Here is a 16748-nt window from a genome sequence, read left to right as displayed (position 1 = left end):
CCTGAATCACTCACTTCATTATACGAAACCAACAGTAACCAACTTGGGTTCTAAACACTTATCTTTGCAAAATTAGGAAAAAAAAAGATCTATCTGGAACGCTTGCTTGCTAAAGTATGTTTTTTTACTGTTCAACAGTGAATGCTTTCTCCTCCCAAAATGGCATTTTATGTAGGGCACCAAGTGATAACTTCTGTATTGCACAGTTGTGAAAGGATACGAGGAGTTCCTTCGGTCCTGCACACCAGGTAGAGACAGGCAGCAATTACATGGGTCATCTTTCTGCCCCGGGTTAGATGCTTGCTCACAGCCATCTTGAAAAAGTTGAAGGCAGTATCCAGACAATGTTGATTAAGTTGAAGCTGGTTTCCTAAGTGGTGAATCTGACGTTTTCCTAGAAAAATCAACAAGGAAAAATTTCTTTAAAACTTCAAAATTAATGTACTTTTTTGGGGTGAAAGGAGTTGAAGACAAAAACCAAGACAGTGGATTTTGGATTTCATCTCTGTGTTGAATACATTAGTTAGAACACAGCAATCACTCGGGTTCCTGGAAGCAGTATCATCCATACAACAGGAAAAAAAAAAAGCCTCATTTGGGACTCCTATAACTGAAACACGTGCCATCAGAGAGCCCTGGAAATTGAAAGCTGCAAAGATCCTCCAAGAGAGGATCCAAAATATATCTGAGACTTTTCCAATAAAGGATTACACCCCCCTCCCTCCTCCCCCTGACCCCCCCGAAACACAGTTTGAAAGTTAGCACTATAGAGATGAGCTTCTGAAAGCTTCAGATCACTGCATGTTTGACATTAACATACAAACAAATGAGACATTTTGCTGCATCCCTCCAAGAACCGATCAAGTTTGCAGTTCCCCTGACCACAGTCTGAGCCTGAAAGGAAAGAAGCTGCTCTGAGAGCTTGTCTGTGATCACAGCGATAGGGAGGCACTTCCTTCCTCTGAACACTTTCACAGCAGAGCCCTCATTTAAGGCTTGGCTGCCAGAGTGCAGAGATTCGTTTGTGGCTTCAGGAAAACAAATGTGCCTTCACCCTTAAACAAAATAATGAAAAAAAAAAGTGCTTCAGATGATTCATAGCAGGAAGCAGTACAGCTGCTAAGACAGATGTGGAAGGCAAAGTCTCGGTCCATTCTCACAACTCCAGCTACGGAAAAGTACGTTGAAAAGACAGCTTAAGAAAAAGATGGGGGAAGTCATGAGGAAAACAGTACCAAAGTTCCTCAGCATTAGGGGTCAGACAGCACATCAAGAGAAATCCTTTAATTCAATGTGTTGGACAGATGTTTCCAGCACGTGTATGCACAGGAAATACTCATCTCCTTTCAGAGGCGTTACGAGCAGCTTTGCTGAAGCTGGCACAAAGCTGGCCCTGTGCCTCCACCACCTCTCCTATGGAGAAAGGCTGTGCAATGCCTACCCAAGTACACCCGCCAACACTGCTTCTTAATTTTATGCAAATTCCTATATAATCATCACTAATAACACAGTGAAACGTTTAACCTCTGAACAACCTTCTGTCAAAGTGCTGTTTCGATTTGGCTTTAAAAAAGAGCAACTCCAGAAACCCAAGCAGGGTCAGTAAAACTCCAGACAAACAAAATCTACAAGGAAGCTGCAGCTTCTGCTCTCAGCACACGCAGCAATGAATGCAATCGTCAATGAGATCTCCTCTAAGTCACTTTCAGCAACCAAGTATAACCCATTTGGAAGAAGTAATGACAGGAAGGGTACATCACCTTCCACAGGAGGCACTGGCACAGTAAGCCACTCAAAAGTAATCCAAAGCTCGTGAAGTGAGTAGTTTTTCCACTAACATCAGCACATACTCAACTGGGGCTCTGATGTCATAGTTTCAAAAATTAAAATAAAATAAAAAAACACCAAAAAAAACCCATCACCTTCTCAAAATTTAGATCTTATCCATCTCTCACTCTCCTCTGAGCTTTATTTTTCTACAAACCATGTCTAAACTGGTGTGGCCTCACCTCGAGCACTGTGGGCAGGTTTCGGCACCACAGTATCAGAAGGATATAAAGCTATTAAGAGAGTGTCCAAAGGAGGGCTACAAAGATGAGGACAGGTCTGAAGAGCAAGATATCTGAGTAGCTGAGGTGAGTGGGTTTGTTCAGCCCGGAGCAGAGGGCTGAGGGGATGCCTTGTGGTCTGCAAGGGAAAGCTACATTGCAGCACACTTAGCTAACAGAGAACATTTCTGACTTGAAAGGGCAATAAAGTAGATTTTGCTGCTCTCCTTGTTACCGGTGCCTATACCTAAAGTCAGGTCTGCTGTGGTCCCTAGCAGAGATTTCAGCTCTCCAAGATTATTTTCAAGGAAAGCCATGCTGGATCCCACCAACCCAGGACTCTAGGACAGGAGAAGAGATGGGCATCAAAGAAGGACCTACTATAAGCAACCCACTACCTGATGGAGCAAGAAGCACACGCTCCTGGAAGAGGCAAGGAGAAATTGCCCTGTAACTCATAACCCAAGGATCCTGTTAGGGCTCTTATACCAAAAGAAGTGCCTTTCACTGGAGGCATTCTCCTTTCCAGTCAGTTTGTGAGGCACTGTTGCTAAGATGCACACACAAAGAACTGTCATCCGTAGAGATCTTATGCACTACATGCAGATGTACAACCATTTAGAAATAAATTAATAAAGAGACACATGCCCCTGTGCCTCTCCCTGGCTTCAGGGAGATCCAAACTGGCAACAGGAGTGAATCATTCCCTCCAATTCAATGTTTTCAAAGCCACACAGGCAACTGTTAACAAGAAAATTGCAGAAGTTTCAGAAGTAAAACGTGTAATGCTTTCACACAAACATAAAAGCAGGACTCCCGTGCAAATGATGAGCTGGTTGCATTCCTGAAGGTTTCTTGGGCTAACAGTACAACTAGTAAGCAGAGCCAGCTCCACAGCAGTATGCTCCACGTGGGAGTGGGTCCAACATAATACAGCCACTGAGTAAGAAATGAAGAGCAAGCTTGCCATGCCACCACTGCAGCAGCAGCAGTTGATGCAACCCTGGGGCACACACCAGAGAAAAATCCAGATGAGCTGGAGACACAGAGCATCTACGTGGATTTCTCCCCAGCACTCTGCTGTTCTGCCCCCCAGTACACAACACTCCTTCTCCAAGGAACTCCATTCTCATACAGGGAGAGCTCCACACCTCGTGAGCCCCTCCAAAAACAAAGAACACACCAGAAAAGAATAACGCTGAGAAAGGTGTTTGAAATTTATGTTTTTGCATAAGCAATCTTTCTCACTAGCTGGTCCCATCTCCCAGCTATCATTAATATTCTCTAAGTAGTTAACCTTCTTTTAATTTCAAATGTTGAAGTATAATTCATCATAATCTGTCCTAAGTAAATAGGACGCTTGTTTGAGTAATACAGGTTTTTTAGCTGAGCTTTTCATCCAGCATCAATATTTTAAATGCAATTACTTTAGGGGTGGCCAGTTATTGTCTACTGACAAATACCAAAGAGATCGGAGAGCCCAGAACGCTACTCATCCACTTAGGGAACGTTATTTCATTAAGTGTCTTACTTGACCTTCAGCAGACCAATGAATGCTTTAATGCTGTGTGCTGGTTGTTCCTGAAGCTGCTCTGCAGTATTAAGGCAGTCATACAGTTTAAGCAAAAATAAGCCAACTGTGACAATCCCTCTGATCCCCAAATGAACAACTTAAAACAGAACAAGAAGTGCCTTAAAAGTGATGCGTATCTCTATGACTAACTTGGTTTTGTCTTCATCTGTTACAGGAGAGGGAGAAGGTACTATTTATAGTGTCACTGAAGATAAATATTTACATGCTGTAACCACTCTCCTCTTTACCAAGGAAAGATCAAAAGATACATTGCGTTTTTTTCCTCTCCCTTAATTTTACATGACAACAAACTTCTATTCTGCTGTTATCTTACATAATAGGAAAAAAAATACAACCCTCCCCTTCCCCCCCCCCCCACACACACACTTGTAAAAGTTAACATTATTAACTGTTCTGGATTTTTACACAAGGGGCCCAAGATACTTAGGTGATTCTGAAAGTTATTTCTAACTACTTCCATGGAAACTACAACAGATACAAAGAGCACAATAAGACTTTCAAATAGAGCAAATTATCAGCGACAATACATCATTTTTCTATACAGTCACCACCAGGCATTTTTGCCAGCAACAAATAAGAGCCTGCATGCAGCACTCATAACAATATGCACCAGAAGAGGTGACCCACTGTCACCACTGAGCTATCACCTCACTGTGCTCACATCCACTGTCTGAAGGAACTCAAAGACACACTTTTGGTTCATATCACTTCCATATCAGACACCATTCTGTCAGACTGCCCCTCTGCTGCCATCTGGCACACAGCAGCAAAATGTAATGGAATATTGGTGGGAAGGTTCATCCTCTACTGCTATCCCACCAATATCCGCCTCCAACATCACGGGTCAACATAATAAAACAGGAGGCATTACTTCTGGAGCAGCCCTAATACTTCACATTATGATTCCTCCACAGATACGAGAAGCACTTCCACCCAAAGGATAACTGCCAAGAAAAGGCAACTATCAGCTGGATGTTATGGACTCAGTGCAGCAGTACTGAGCTGTTGTACTGTGCCCTCGTCACAGTCAGACAACAATCAAAAGTATGTTGTTCTGTGATTTTCAGTCTTTTCTGCCGATCTCAATGATCTGACATTTCTACAACTGAAAAATATGCATTTTACTTAACTACAAGTACAGCAATTTACTCTGCTGGCATCTGAAGAGCGGATGTTCACACTTAGGAGAAACTGGAGCTAAGGAAACAATTGATCGATATAAATTCTCCATCCGATACTCCAGTTACAAAGAAAAATACAAACTGAGACCAAATACCCACTCCTATCAACAGACATCAACAAGTAATTCCCTCCAGCAAAGCTACAGCACAGCATCATGTCCACGAGATCTGGAAAATAGTTCTGCTCCCACTGCTCCTTGCAGCTGAGTGGCATTCTCTTACCTTCTATTCCTTGTTCCTCTGCTGACTGCCCCTACAGCTTGCTTTAGGCTACAAGCATGGCTTCAATCAGCCCTAAATGCTGGTTGATGCCCATTCTGCTGGTCTGACCATATGGTCCCAGTGTGCAGCTAGCTGCTCCAGCTATCCACCAAGAGCGCATCAAGCTCTGTGGGCTCAGCCAAGACAGTAGGAATATCCAAAACTGCCATGCAATTTATTAGCAATCTGCTCAACCCAGTGTACATCAGATTACATTGCAGTGTTACAAACTCCTCGAATGAATCAACCTGTTCTAGTGGATGGAAAAGACACACCTTCAAACCAGACTGTGCTCCCGATCATAAAGCAAAATACAGCCCCCTGACTTTCTCATCCATTTTATCCAGTAGAATCATTAAAAAAAATGACAGTGTGAGGGGATCCCACTAGGTTCCTCTCTTGTGTTAGCGGCAGCATGCAATATTGCTCACCTTCCTTGGGTCTTTCAGGAAAGAAATATTTTCCTTTACAAGAGAGAAGGAAAAAAAGGTCTAGAAACAACAGAAATAGCGGGCAGCTGCCATTTATTTCCCTAAGGAAAATCACACCGGGGGCAGGGTGGGGAATACAACAGGGAAAGGACAAGAGACAAAAAGAAGCTTGCATTTCTGTGAGGATCACACAAAATCAAATTCCCAGGCTACAAAGCAGTGAAGTTTATCACACTGCAGAATCAGCATCTGAAAAACAAAAGGCCCTTTTCTGTTTTTAGGTCCAAGCCCACTCGAAAAGTGCCGATACCCATTTAACTCTCAGCATGCTGGAAGGAACGCAACCATCATCTCAGCTGATGCCAACATCAAAGCCTTGGGCTGGCATGGAAGACTTATCAAGTTCAGATACAACAGTTGAACTCTGCTAACCATTTGTTTCAGAAAATTTCCATTCTTTGGACTGAGAAAACTGTTGTTATTAAAAAGCAAAATACAGAAGCTAGCAACTGCTGTCAGAAAAACAGATGTGAAGAAAAACCTGGTAATATTAAATGCATGCACAAGAGGAGGTTGATAGCAAAACTGCAGCTTATGTTCTTCAGAAAAAGGGGCAAAAATCAGATCCATCCTTTACAAGCAATTTTCTTTCTTTTACGATCTTGTTACTACAGAAACATCTTGTTCTCTTCTGCTCTTCAAGAGAGATCATACCTTTTTTTGGATCCCTTAAAAGTCAGTAATGTCAAGTAGCTGCAGCTACATATTACTCTCATCTGGCTTCTACCTGCTCATCTGCAGCCCTTCCCTCAGACTGACAGAGACTAATGCTGCTATTTCCAAGCAGTACTCTTTCAGCAAGAAGCATAAGTTTCCAGGGAAATAACAGGCAGTACACAGCCAGAACTTAAATGAATTGTTATTACAATACTAAACTGCATCAACAAAATCAAAGCATACAGATTTCCTCCCCTTCTGCAATTTGCTCCAGGGGCTCTGGAAACTAACAGTACCTGAATTGGGCAATGGAGTCACGTTAACTGCACTAATCCTTTTCTGCAGAAGGGATTGTTATGGTAACAAACACTAGATTCCATTAAAAGAAATGTTTGGGGTGATTTTTTGCTTGAGTATTCATTTCCAGAAGCTGAATTACTGCACTGACTGAATTTTATGTGCAGATTTTATTCTGCATTTGGGTTTTACTCCTTTTATTTTCTTGCCTTGATAAAACTCACCAAAAGAACTCCCTAGAAAGGGAAGAACAGTTCTTATGTGCGGGCATCCCTGCGTGCTTTGTCATATCTTTCAATTTCTCTAAGTCCCAGCTCAAAGCCTGAATGAATTTCCTGCTCTTTGCTCCATGCCAGGCTTCTATGCTATTTCTATTATAAATAAGTCAAACAAACAAACAAAGCCACAACAGGGAAAGCACAGCACCATCAGTAACATTTATGAAGGCTGCTCCCAGAAGCCTAATCAAGAGGAGGGTCCCACGATCAAAGACAAGAAAAACATTTAAAGACCAAACAATGCGGAAAGGAAAAGAGGAAACCACAGCGATGACTGCAGCGCTCACACAGAGCATTTCCAGTGCTGAAAAGAGCCAATGAGCAGCAGAAGCAGCAGCACAGCAGGGCACTGCAGCAGCTCTGACCAAGCACACTATCAACTCTAATTTTATTAAGGATAGCTAAGAGTTTTTCCCATAACATCTTACTGCCCAGAAGGAAAGTGATTTAAAGTGATTTAAGGTGATGGCTGGATTGATGCCACCACTTTTTCTTATGGACAGAACCAGAACACCTCCATGCAGAGACCTGTGCTCAGTGTCCTTGCCTGCTGACAGCCAAACACATCCCTCTGGCCTCCCACAAGGGGACCCCAATGGCCAGGCAGAGCTTTCCCATCCATCCTGGTAAAGCTCTTTCACCATGCCTCAAATCTTTACATATTCAGCTTCAGAGAACCAGCAGGCTCCATTAAGGTTAATGGCTTAAAAATTCAGACAGTGGTCACTGCCTCAACCTCCTCTTAATATTCAATACTAAACTACTTTTCTTTCAGCCAGAAAATCTGCTGTTAACATCTCTTCCCAGCACTGAACTGTATTTTAAGTATTCATTCACTCCAAACTGGCCCTTGTATTCCATCGGTCCCAAAACAGGCCTGGCAAAGCACCCATAGAACCTCCCCCACCTCCTCACCTCTTTTTTCCATTCCCTGATTATATGATATCACTCCCACGAGGACAGACTCTTTTCATAAGCTGCAACCAGCCATTTGAATTAATTTGCCTTACAATTCTGAAAAACTTGGCATTGCAAGTGGTTCCTCCAATTCTTTGCATTTAGTTCCTGGAATCCTGCTTCTCTCGCACGTGGTGCTGCTGTACTTTCATTCCCATGTACCCGCTACTCTGGGTTCAACAACTAGAAGTTGAAGCCATATATTTTATCCACGGGCTGCACCTAATCTATTGGCATTTCTTCCCAGCATCTTTAGACAGTAGCTTGCTTGCTTCTTATCCTCAATTTGTTTGTTGTTTTGTTTTTTAAACAAGGTTAAAGAACTTCCTGCTAATAAAATCCTTCACTTCAGCTACCAAAAGCTGGAAAACCACACTCGGTGCTGACATTAAAACACCCCAAAGCAAGTCAGTTGGTTCTTGGACATCTGAAGGCACCATGATTGTTTCAAGTCAAGCCAAAGCCCAAGCTATTGCTGCAGGCAGTGCTTCCCCTCTCCAGCACTACATTTTCACAGCCACGTGCTGATAGAGATCAGGGTACCCACCCTGCTGCCAGTCAGCCTGACCAACCAGAAGTTCAGTTCTCCTTTGGAGCAGCTTCCCCATAAGACAGCAAGCACCTCCCAGCGCCGGCTGAATGTGGCTGAGGCGAGGAGAACTGCTGTCAGCAGCAGCCTACACGTGGATTGACTTAAAGCAAATGCAGCCTAAATGGGTCAAAGAGAAACGTACACACGATACCTACGCTTCCTCCCATCCCTCTGCTACCGCTCCCAGCCCTCGCTGCTCCTCTGATGCAACGTGCTTACATAAAGTCTGACTTAGCACAGCTTACATACGTGCTCACGTGTTCATTTAGCTGTTTGTGCACTGAAATGCTTCAGGTGGTTTCAGACTAGTTTTGGCAATAAAGGACTTTTTTTAATTCCAGAAGTTTTGTCAACTTTTTTTTTTTCTTTACTCACGTACGATGTGTATCTGTTTCAAAACTGAAACAGCTGGAAGGAAGGCAGTACCACCAGCAAGAACTGAGAGCACATGCATCATTAGTACAGGACAGCCATCACCTGCCTGACATTAAAGGAATCAGGAAGAAAAACGTAAGACAGCAGAAACCTTTAGGTAATGGTTGCTACCACACATGCAAGCTTTCCTTCTGATGGCACCACCAGTTTGGCTGTGCTTTAAGTTTCCTGCTTTGTTTGGACAGTGATTTTTTTTTTAATTACATTTTACATGACAGATGTTCTATACCTATATGCACATAAAGCTTTTTTCCCCCCAGACTTATCAATTATCAATTGTTACTCCTGTCACAACAAGTGATGAAATATTCCTGCTGTCACACGGCATTACTGCTGATCCAAGCTGTACCTTCAGCCATCCAAAATCACGTTTACATCACCACAACAATAAGAAAAATGCACATGCAATAAATCTGACAGTTTGGGGAATATATATACATACATACATATAAATAATTCTAAAAGATAGTAATTCTAGCACTATCATAGAGATCAGAAGTTATTTCACACCTCCAAAACAAAAAGCATTTAACCAAGAAGCAACTCAGCTTACACAGATAGAAGAATTCAAGAATATAGTCACATGATCACAAAAAAAAAAACCAAACAACATCTGCTGCCTGTTGGTAAAAGTTGTCAAAATCTTTAAAACAAAACAAAAATGAAGACTGAACAGAAAAGATTCACTGCTGCAACAGAAAACTTTACAGATGCGAACAGCGTATAAATCAGAGCAATGTTATCTGCTTGCTGACAGCGAGTTCTAGCTCCTTCCCTGTGGATCAGAGCTTTTGCAAAGCAGAGGGAAAGCTGGCAGGAGCCATTTTTCAGAGTCCCACAGACAGCAGGGGAGCAGGCAGCAGCCCCACTGACCTCACTGCTTCCCTTGGCAGGAAGAGGCCAAGCCAGAGGTGTCCCCGGCCACAAGTGTGGCTGAGTGAGGCCAAAGAAGCAGAGACAAGAGCAGAAGTAATTGAGTTATCAACACCACACTGCAGCGACTGCTTTCTGAAGTCACACACACTAGGATTGCTTAAAAAATTTAATCTTTCCATTTAATCCTCCTTTTCAGCTATAAAAGCCAGCCCAGCCCTTCCCTTTTCAAGCCAAGAGGCTCCCGTGCATCTCTGTGAACCTTCTCTTCCTTCCTCGTGCACCTTTTAGTACTTATCTTCTATCACATGCCTGAGAATTTAGCTGTCCTCAGACACACACAAAACAATTTCCCCCCACGGAGAGCTCAGCCCCACTCCTCTGCACGCCAGCTGTTAGCAGGGAATTATTCCCACTTCTCCATCATCTGACCGTGCAGGCAGGAATGACCTCACTGACAGAGACTGATACCTCTTTGCTCTCAACCTGTACAACTCACACTGCTGCTACAGGATTGAAAAAGGCCCCAGTGACCCACGCTGCTCTTGGGGTCTGGTTTGCAGCAGGGTTTTCCTTTCCACCATTCTACATGTGAACATAAAAGCCACTCTCTCCTCGTTCAGACCATGCCCAACTGGTCAACATGTCTGACGTGGTAAGTCCGGTAGTAAAAGCTCTGCAAATATCGACTAATTGGTAAATTCCTTACATCATCTCAAAAATGGAAATGTGGTGAGAAGGCATCACAAGTGACAAAGGATGCAGATGGAGTGAAATAAATGAGGGGGGTGAAGAAAAAGAGGCAGTTATTAAAGACATCAAAGGAATAAGAGATAAAACGTGATCTAAAAATGGAAGCAGAGCGAGAAGTAAAACTCAAGCTGGGAAAGGAACAGAGCCATAACAAAAGCAAGAAAGACTGTGTTCGGTTAATACTTATTTAAGGTATTTTTATATGAGGCTGACAAGAACGGTCAAATGCTTCATTCCTTTATCTGGGAGGGATAAGAAGCCCAGCAGTTAGGTAACAGAGCATCAATCTTTATTCAGGCTGCAGCTAAAGAATAAAGTTCTGCCCTCGGTTTGTCCCCGTTAGCCAAGTCCATCAGCTGCAGATAACAAGTGAGGAGTACACATTTGAGGGGGCTGCTCTCTTTTACCACGACAGGTCTGCTTAGATCAGAACTACAACTGCCCTTGGTAATTTTATCTGTGCACAGCCATAGGCTATGGAAGAAGTTACAGACAGAGCTTCATCCTCATCTCTTGCATTTCCTTCCTTTAAAAACTAAAAATAAAGCGAAGGTTGCCACAAATCTCAGCTAAACAATGAAATGGATCAGCGATGCTATTTATCAAACCCGTCTCCTGCGTTATCTACTTCAGCTTGGAACTGAAAGGAGATTTATGGTCAAAGAGCGAATGCACATATTTCAGAACCAATCCTACATTTCTTTAAACAATAACATTTGTGTAAGTCAGATGTGCAGGCTGTTCCAGTAAAGAATTAGTACCACAACGCCATCTATGTATTTCTACAGAGCCAACGTGGCTTTCTTCAAAAATATTTGGCATTTTTGAGCAGTATCCTTCTCTATGTATGCAATCTTTTCCATTCGTATGAACTTATTCGTCACACACAAGATGTCATTAGCAATATCTCTGTGAAGGGGGAATTCTTACTGGAAGCTGTTCTCAGGAACAGCCATCACCTTCAAATGAAAGAGAGAGAACACGGAGGCTTGGGAGGCGTGACAAACACAATGACTGTTGAAAACCCAGAGACTGAACTTCCAGCCTGAACATTACTGAACATGATTTATAAAGAGAGGAGCATAAAATGACTAGATTTCTGGAAGATAATGGAAGTTTAAGCCATAAATAGATGTGAACATGAGCTCATGACTAAGAACTAACAACATGAAATTAAAGGAAAATGTAAGCACCGTATTAACAAGAATTTACAACACAACTCATCAGGCCTCATAATAGCATCCCAAGGGAACTAGTGGAAACCCCCACTGCTTGGAACATATGAATGCAGGAAGAACAAGAGACAAAAAAAAAAAAAAAAAAGGATGATATGGAGTGATCTTACCCAAATCCAAATGCTAATTCACAACGTTGAAGTTCTCACGCTTTTGCAAAATTGTAAGGCATTAAAAAAGGGGGGCAACTTTTTATGACAGAATCATTCTGCACTCTGAATAAATACAACAGGAAAGGTCCCCACCCTCCACAAATTGCCACCTCTGCTGGTTCAGTACAACAGCATTTCAGCCTACTTGCATTTCCATTGCCGAGCAACACAGACTACATCGACTGTAGAGCAAAAATCCACCTGCACGTATTTAAGATCTCACTTCTCTAAAAACCTTTCTCATAGCCCATGGAACTCCATTCTAATTTTCTTAATTAAGTATTGGCAAAAAACAAAAAACAACAGAAACAATGAAATCACAACGCCACTCACAGTATGTGACATTTCCTCCATAATCAAAGCTTCAGATAGTGACCTCTTTTGATGTTCTAGATGACCCACTCAGCTTCAGCATGCCAGACTTCAGCAGTTAAAGAAAATTTCAGGTAAGCACAATTACACCTTCCTCTTCAAGTGTTAAATCTCAAAGCTCAATTACAGCACAGCTTTCTGTGAAGTATGACTCCAAGATAGGACGTGAGATAATCCATTAAACATATATGTCCAAGACTAGATCCATTATTAATTCATTTCTCCCCAGGTAATGTGGCATGGTGAAAAAGAGCTACCAGAGAACACTCTGACTAAAGACTTAAACAGAAATCAGTGGATTTATGCAATGATTGCAATGCAGCAACCTAACAAACCTCATTAAAGGAGACATGGATTCTTCTCCCCTGATACTGTCGCTGCTCCTACAGAGTTGACATTGATGCTTAACACGAGGAAGAATATTGATTGTATCCTCACTCAGAAACAGTTTTCGTACCAGTGGTGAGGATGATCCATCTCAACTTAATAATGCCCAAGTCTGACTATAGACAGGTCTCCACTTTATTTTTCTGATTAGTGACAGTGTTTGGAATCTTTTTTTTTTTCCAGCAAGCTATCCATAAGCCACTACCTGCCTCAGTTTCAATCAGGCAGGTGCTCTAAATACCAAAATGAAATCCTACTTTTGTCCTCTTGGACTCTGTGGAACTGCAATCAAGGAATCACTTAACATCAGCATCATCCTGAACCTAAGAAAAACATATTGCTTTGGTAGAGTTCACGGAGTAAATTCTACTTACTGACCTCTTAACATCCACAAGAACAAACAAACACTTCAATCAGCAGCCTGCCTCCAATGTGTTTATGCTACCAGGAGCCTCCTCACCAAAGGCCTCGCAAGTTCTACTGCTATAATAATTAACCTCAAGGACCATGCTTTCCCTCAACAGAACAATTTTAATCTGTTCCTTTCTCCTTCCTACCTTTTGTATTTTACTCTGGAGTGAAAGAAAAAGCAGACAGGCAGATAAAATTTTCCCTAGCACTGTAGACCGTATGTTCATCTATCCATGGGCCTGGACACTAAATTAACTACAGAACACACTGAGGTTAGCATTTCTGCGTGATCAAACTCCATCTTCTTACACTATCATGTAACAAGAAGCATAGGCTCTGCTTTGTTTGATCCAGCTTTAGTTACCATAAGCTTCAGCATTCACCTTCCAATTGAAAGTCATGCTCGTGTAGACGGGGAGCAGAACTTGAAACAGCCAGATATTTCTGAGGGCTCCAAATCCACGATGGTTTTAGTTTCAGGTAAAGTGCCTACTGTCTTTTGAAATCATAACAAAAGCTTCAACAAAGCATTTTGTTCCAAGTGTCTCCCTTTTACACTTTCCAGACAAAATCAGAAATGGATATTTGACATAAGCATCCTTCTTAGCTCAATAGTGAGTGAATACACCTGCAGGAAAATAAAAAATACACATACTGCTCTCTGCACTGAGCAAGGTGGCAGTCCTTCACTTCTGCTGCAGGTGTAGGGATGCACTCCAAAGTAGACAGTCTGAAGGTTCTCATTCTAGTTTCCACATCACCACTTATACTCCCTTGTACTTGCCTTTTATCTTCTGACGAAGTTTTCTTAGGACTGTATTTAATATTCAGTGCCACTGTAAGCTCCGTACTTGACTTTCCTGGCATGACAAATCAGTGTTGCTCAGAAAGCCAAAATGAACTCAAAGCTTTAGTTCTCTATGTCGAAGATGACGATCGACCTCAACTTTCCTCTCCCACTTAAAAACTAAATAAATAATACCCGACAACCCTCATAGAAAAGAAGAACTACCCACACACAGTAGGAAAAGTGTCTATTCAGTAGAAAAAAAACACGTAAGGTGCCTTGCAATCCTTCAGAAAGAAGGTTATTCCCAGCTCCACAGGATCAGAAATGGGGTGCAAACAACCCTTGAAGAGACCACGTGCCATCAGAGCATGCTAGATTTGCTGTGGACCAAGAACAGACACAGACAGAAGTACATTTACAATCCACAGGATGTCTAACAACTTTATTTTGACCAAAGCTACAGATACCCACTTGCTCTAAAGAAAGAAGCTGGCAGCAATCAAGAGTTAACTTCTAGTATAGGGCCAGCTGGAATAACACAGACCACTCAGACTACAAACGTCACCTCACAAGCACCCTGGATTTGTTCCAAAAATCACTTGAAAAGTGGTATTCTTCCTTGACACACTCAAGGACTGATTCAGTTTGCATCAGAAGCAGCGTTTGTTTCTAGTGCATGTTAGGAACTATAGTTTCTAAATCTATTTTGAGGTCATTTTGAATAGTCTCAAGATCCATATTTGCCCATCATATCATTAGGGAAGCTGGAAAATTATTTCCCTTGTATCCAAGCTTAAAAACAAAGATTTCACACAACTAAAGAAGTCAGACAAGTTCATCACCTCCCACTCCCCAGAAGAAAGCAGCCCTTAGGTAAAGTATTATTTTGAGGTAGAAGGAGATTGTACTCGCAAAGCTATTCACCCACATTAGTACTGCTTACAAAATCACTTAGAAGATTTCAGCTGACACTGAATAATTTTATTTCCAGCTATTTCCCTGAGCTCGCAGAGCTTTCACGGCCACGGAAGTAAGCAAACATAACACCTGCTTGGATTTGGCAAGCAACATGGGGCTCACAATAATAAGGCATCCCTCTAACATCTCCTTCATTTGCAGATGCCAATTTGCTGACGATAGCTGTGCTCACCTTCAGAAACGAGGATGAATTTGGATTAGCAAATGCGTGCAATTCATCTCACTCTTTAGATGGAGGTTAATAGTTAGAGAGAGAGGAGCGACTGATAAACTCAGAACCATTACTAACTTCCTGACATAAAGCCAGCTTTCTCCTTTTCACTCCACAGCAGACCTAGGGTGAGGTGACACAAAACCCTCAGTCTGAAGACTTGGTGCAACTGGAGCAGCTGGGGCTCTGCTCTTAATCCTTTGTATTTTGTAAAGGCTTTTTCCTAATCTTCTAGTGATTAGAAGGAATCTATGGGGGTTTTTGTTTTGTTGTTGATGTTTTGTTATCATTATTTTTTTTCATATGAGATTAGGTAAATTATCAGAGGATGAATTTACCTAAGACAGCTGAAAGGGGAAATCCCAGAGCTCCCTTCCATCCTCGCCCCCCGAGCATACCTTTTAGAGCTGCCAGTGTACCTCAGATTTTCTGCTGAGCTACTAAGACAGGAAAAAAGAAAAAGTAGTTTTCTGCAGGCATCAGCCAGAGCCAGGAGAAGTGAGACACGTGCAAGAAGTTCTGCAGCCTGCCTGGAGAGCAGTTCTGCAACATGCGAGAGCCCCTCTGATTTGTCTAATAGCTTAAAAAGACCCTGGTAACAGGAGCTTACAGCTGCCTACTGCCTCAAAATGAGCAGTATACATATTCTATGAGCATTCAAATTAATCTCCTAACTTGATTTAGAATGTGTCTCTTCCCATGCAAAATGATTTCCGTGCATCTATGCTTGCATGTGCCTGCACACGTGCCCAAAGGAACCAGAAATGCCTTCCTACATTAAGAGACTCTGCAACACCCCGAGTGTAAGGAGACAACTGCTAACCATCAGCACCCACCTGCTCTGTGCCCCACTGGAGCGTGGATGGAGACTGCAGTGCTTGAATCTCCCTTTCAAACAGGACAACTGATGTGCTGGCCCTTCTGAAAGCATCACAAGATAGCTGTGTTTTACACATCGATTTTGCAAGGACAGGAAAGAGGTGACCTTCAGGTTCAGTATGTTCTGCACTACCATCAAAAACCTCAGATCAGACTTGAAGTCTGGCTTCTGGAAAGGAACCCATTCTCAGAAACTGACCCTGACAAATCAAGCCCTACTGAGCTCCGTTCTGAGCAACACTAAGTTCATGCTTCCTACTACAAAAACACATGGAATGTTTTCTCTGAATAATGACTGACGAAAGCAACAGAATAGTACATCTAAGGTATAAATGTAAATACTGTATACGTTCTCTCTCATGAATAACAGCTACACATGAGAACACGTGCATCTAATTCCCATACCGGATCCCCAGCTCCATGTATACCCCTGGAAACCACAACTATGATCCTAAGCTGCTTGCTTAATTCTACCCATTTTATAATATACTATCCAAAAGTACTGTTAATAAAACGTGTGGGTTTGGAGCACGTAAGGGAAAGAATGCACAGCTTTCTTCTAAAAATCCAATCTCTGATTTTCTTAAAAAAAAAAAAAAAAGTTAGTTTGCATATTTCATGGAGAATCATACAGATGAACATAATTAGCCACTTGTTTAGTTGTGTTGGTCGCTAATGACCTTTCTTTGAAGAAGGATCCACGTCTGTTTGATTTTTCTACTGCCCAAACTAAAGAGAAGCCTTTCTGTTGAAAACGCAGGCGTAACCTGAACTGACTTTAAAACAGCTTAGCTTCATTTATGTTGTGTTTGTCTGGGGCAATTTTGTTTTAAAAGTATAAAGGCTTTAAATGGAGGTGATTAAGGCCAGACTTTTAGACACACATTTGGGACCCCAAACAACACTGTTGAGCAAA

The 16748-nt window shown here is 42.1% G+C and overlaps 1 protein-coding gene across 1 annotated transcript in view; it reads right to left on the bottom strand.

The window, feature by feature from the left end:
- The window catches only part of BRF1 (BRF1 RNA polymerase III transcription initiation factor subunit), a 159662-nt gene that overhangs the window by 119124 nt on the left and 23790 nt on the right, over positions 1-16748 (bottom strand). The window contains exon 3 of the mRNA XM_065749093.1: positions 221-394. Within this exon, the coding sequence (XP_065605165.1) occupies positions 221-394 (174 nt within the window). The remainder of the gene's footprint in view (positions 1-220; positions 395-16748) is intronic.

The sequence above is a fragment of the Cyrtonyx montezumae genome, unplaced genomic scaffold (assembly GCF_038088225.1).
Source record: "Cyrtonyx montezumae isolate F1298 unplaced genomic scaffold, pur_monq_1.0 scaffold_10, whole genome shotgun sequence".
NCBI lineage: Eukaryota > Metazoa > Chordata > Aves > Galliformes > Odontophoridae > Cyrtonyx > Cyrtonyx montezumae.
The sequence above is the reverse complement of the archived record's forward strand: the minus strand, read 5'-3'. Positions and strand labels throughout refer to the sequence as shown.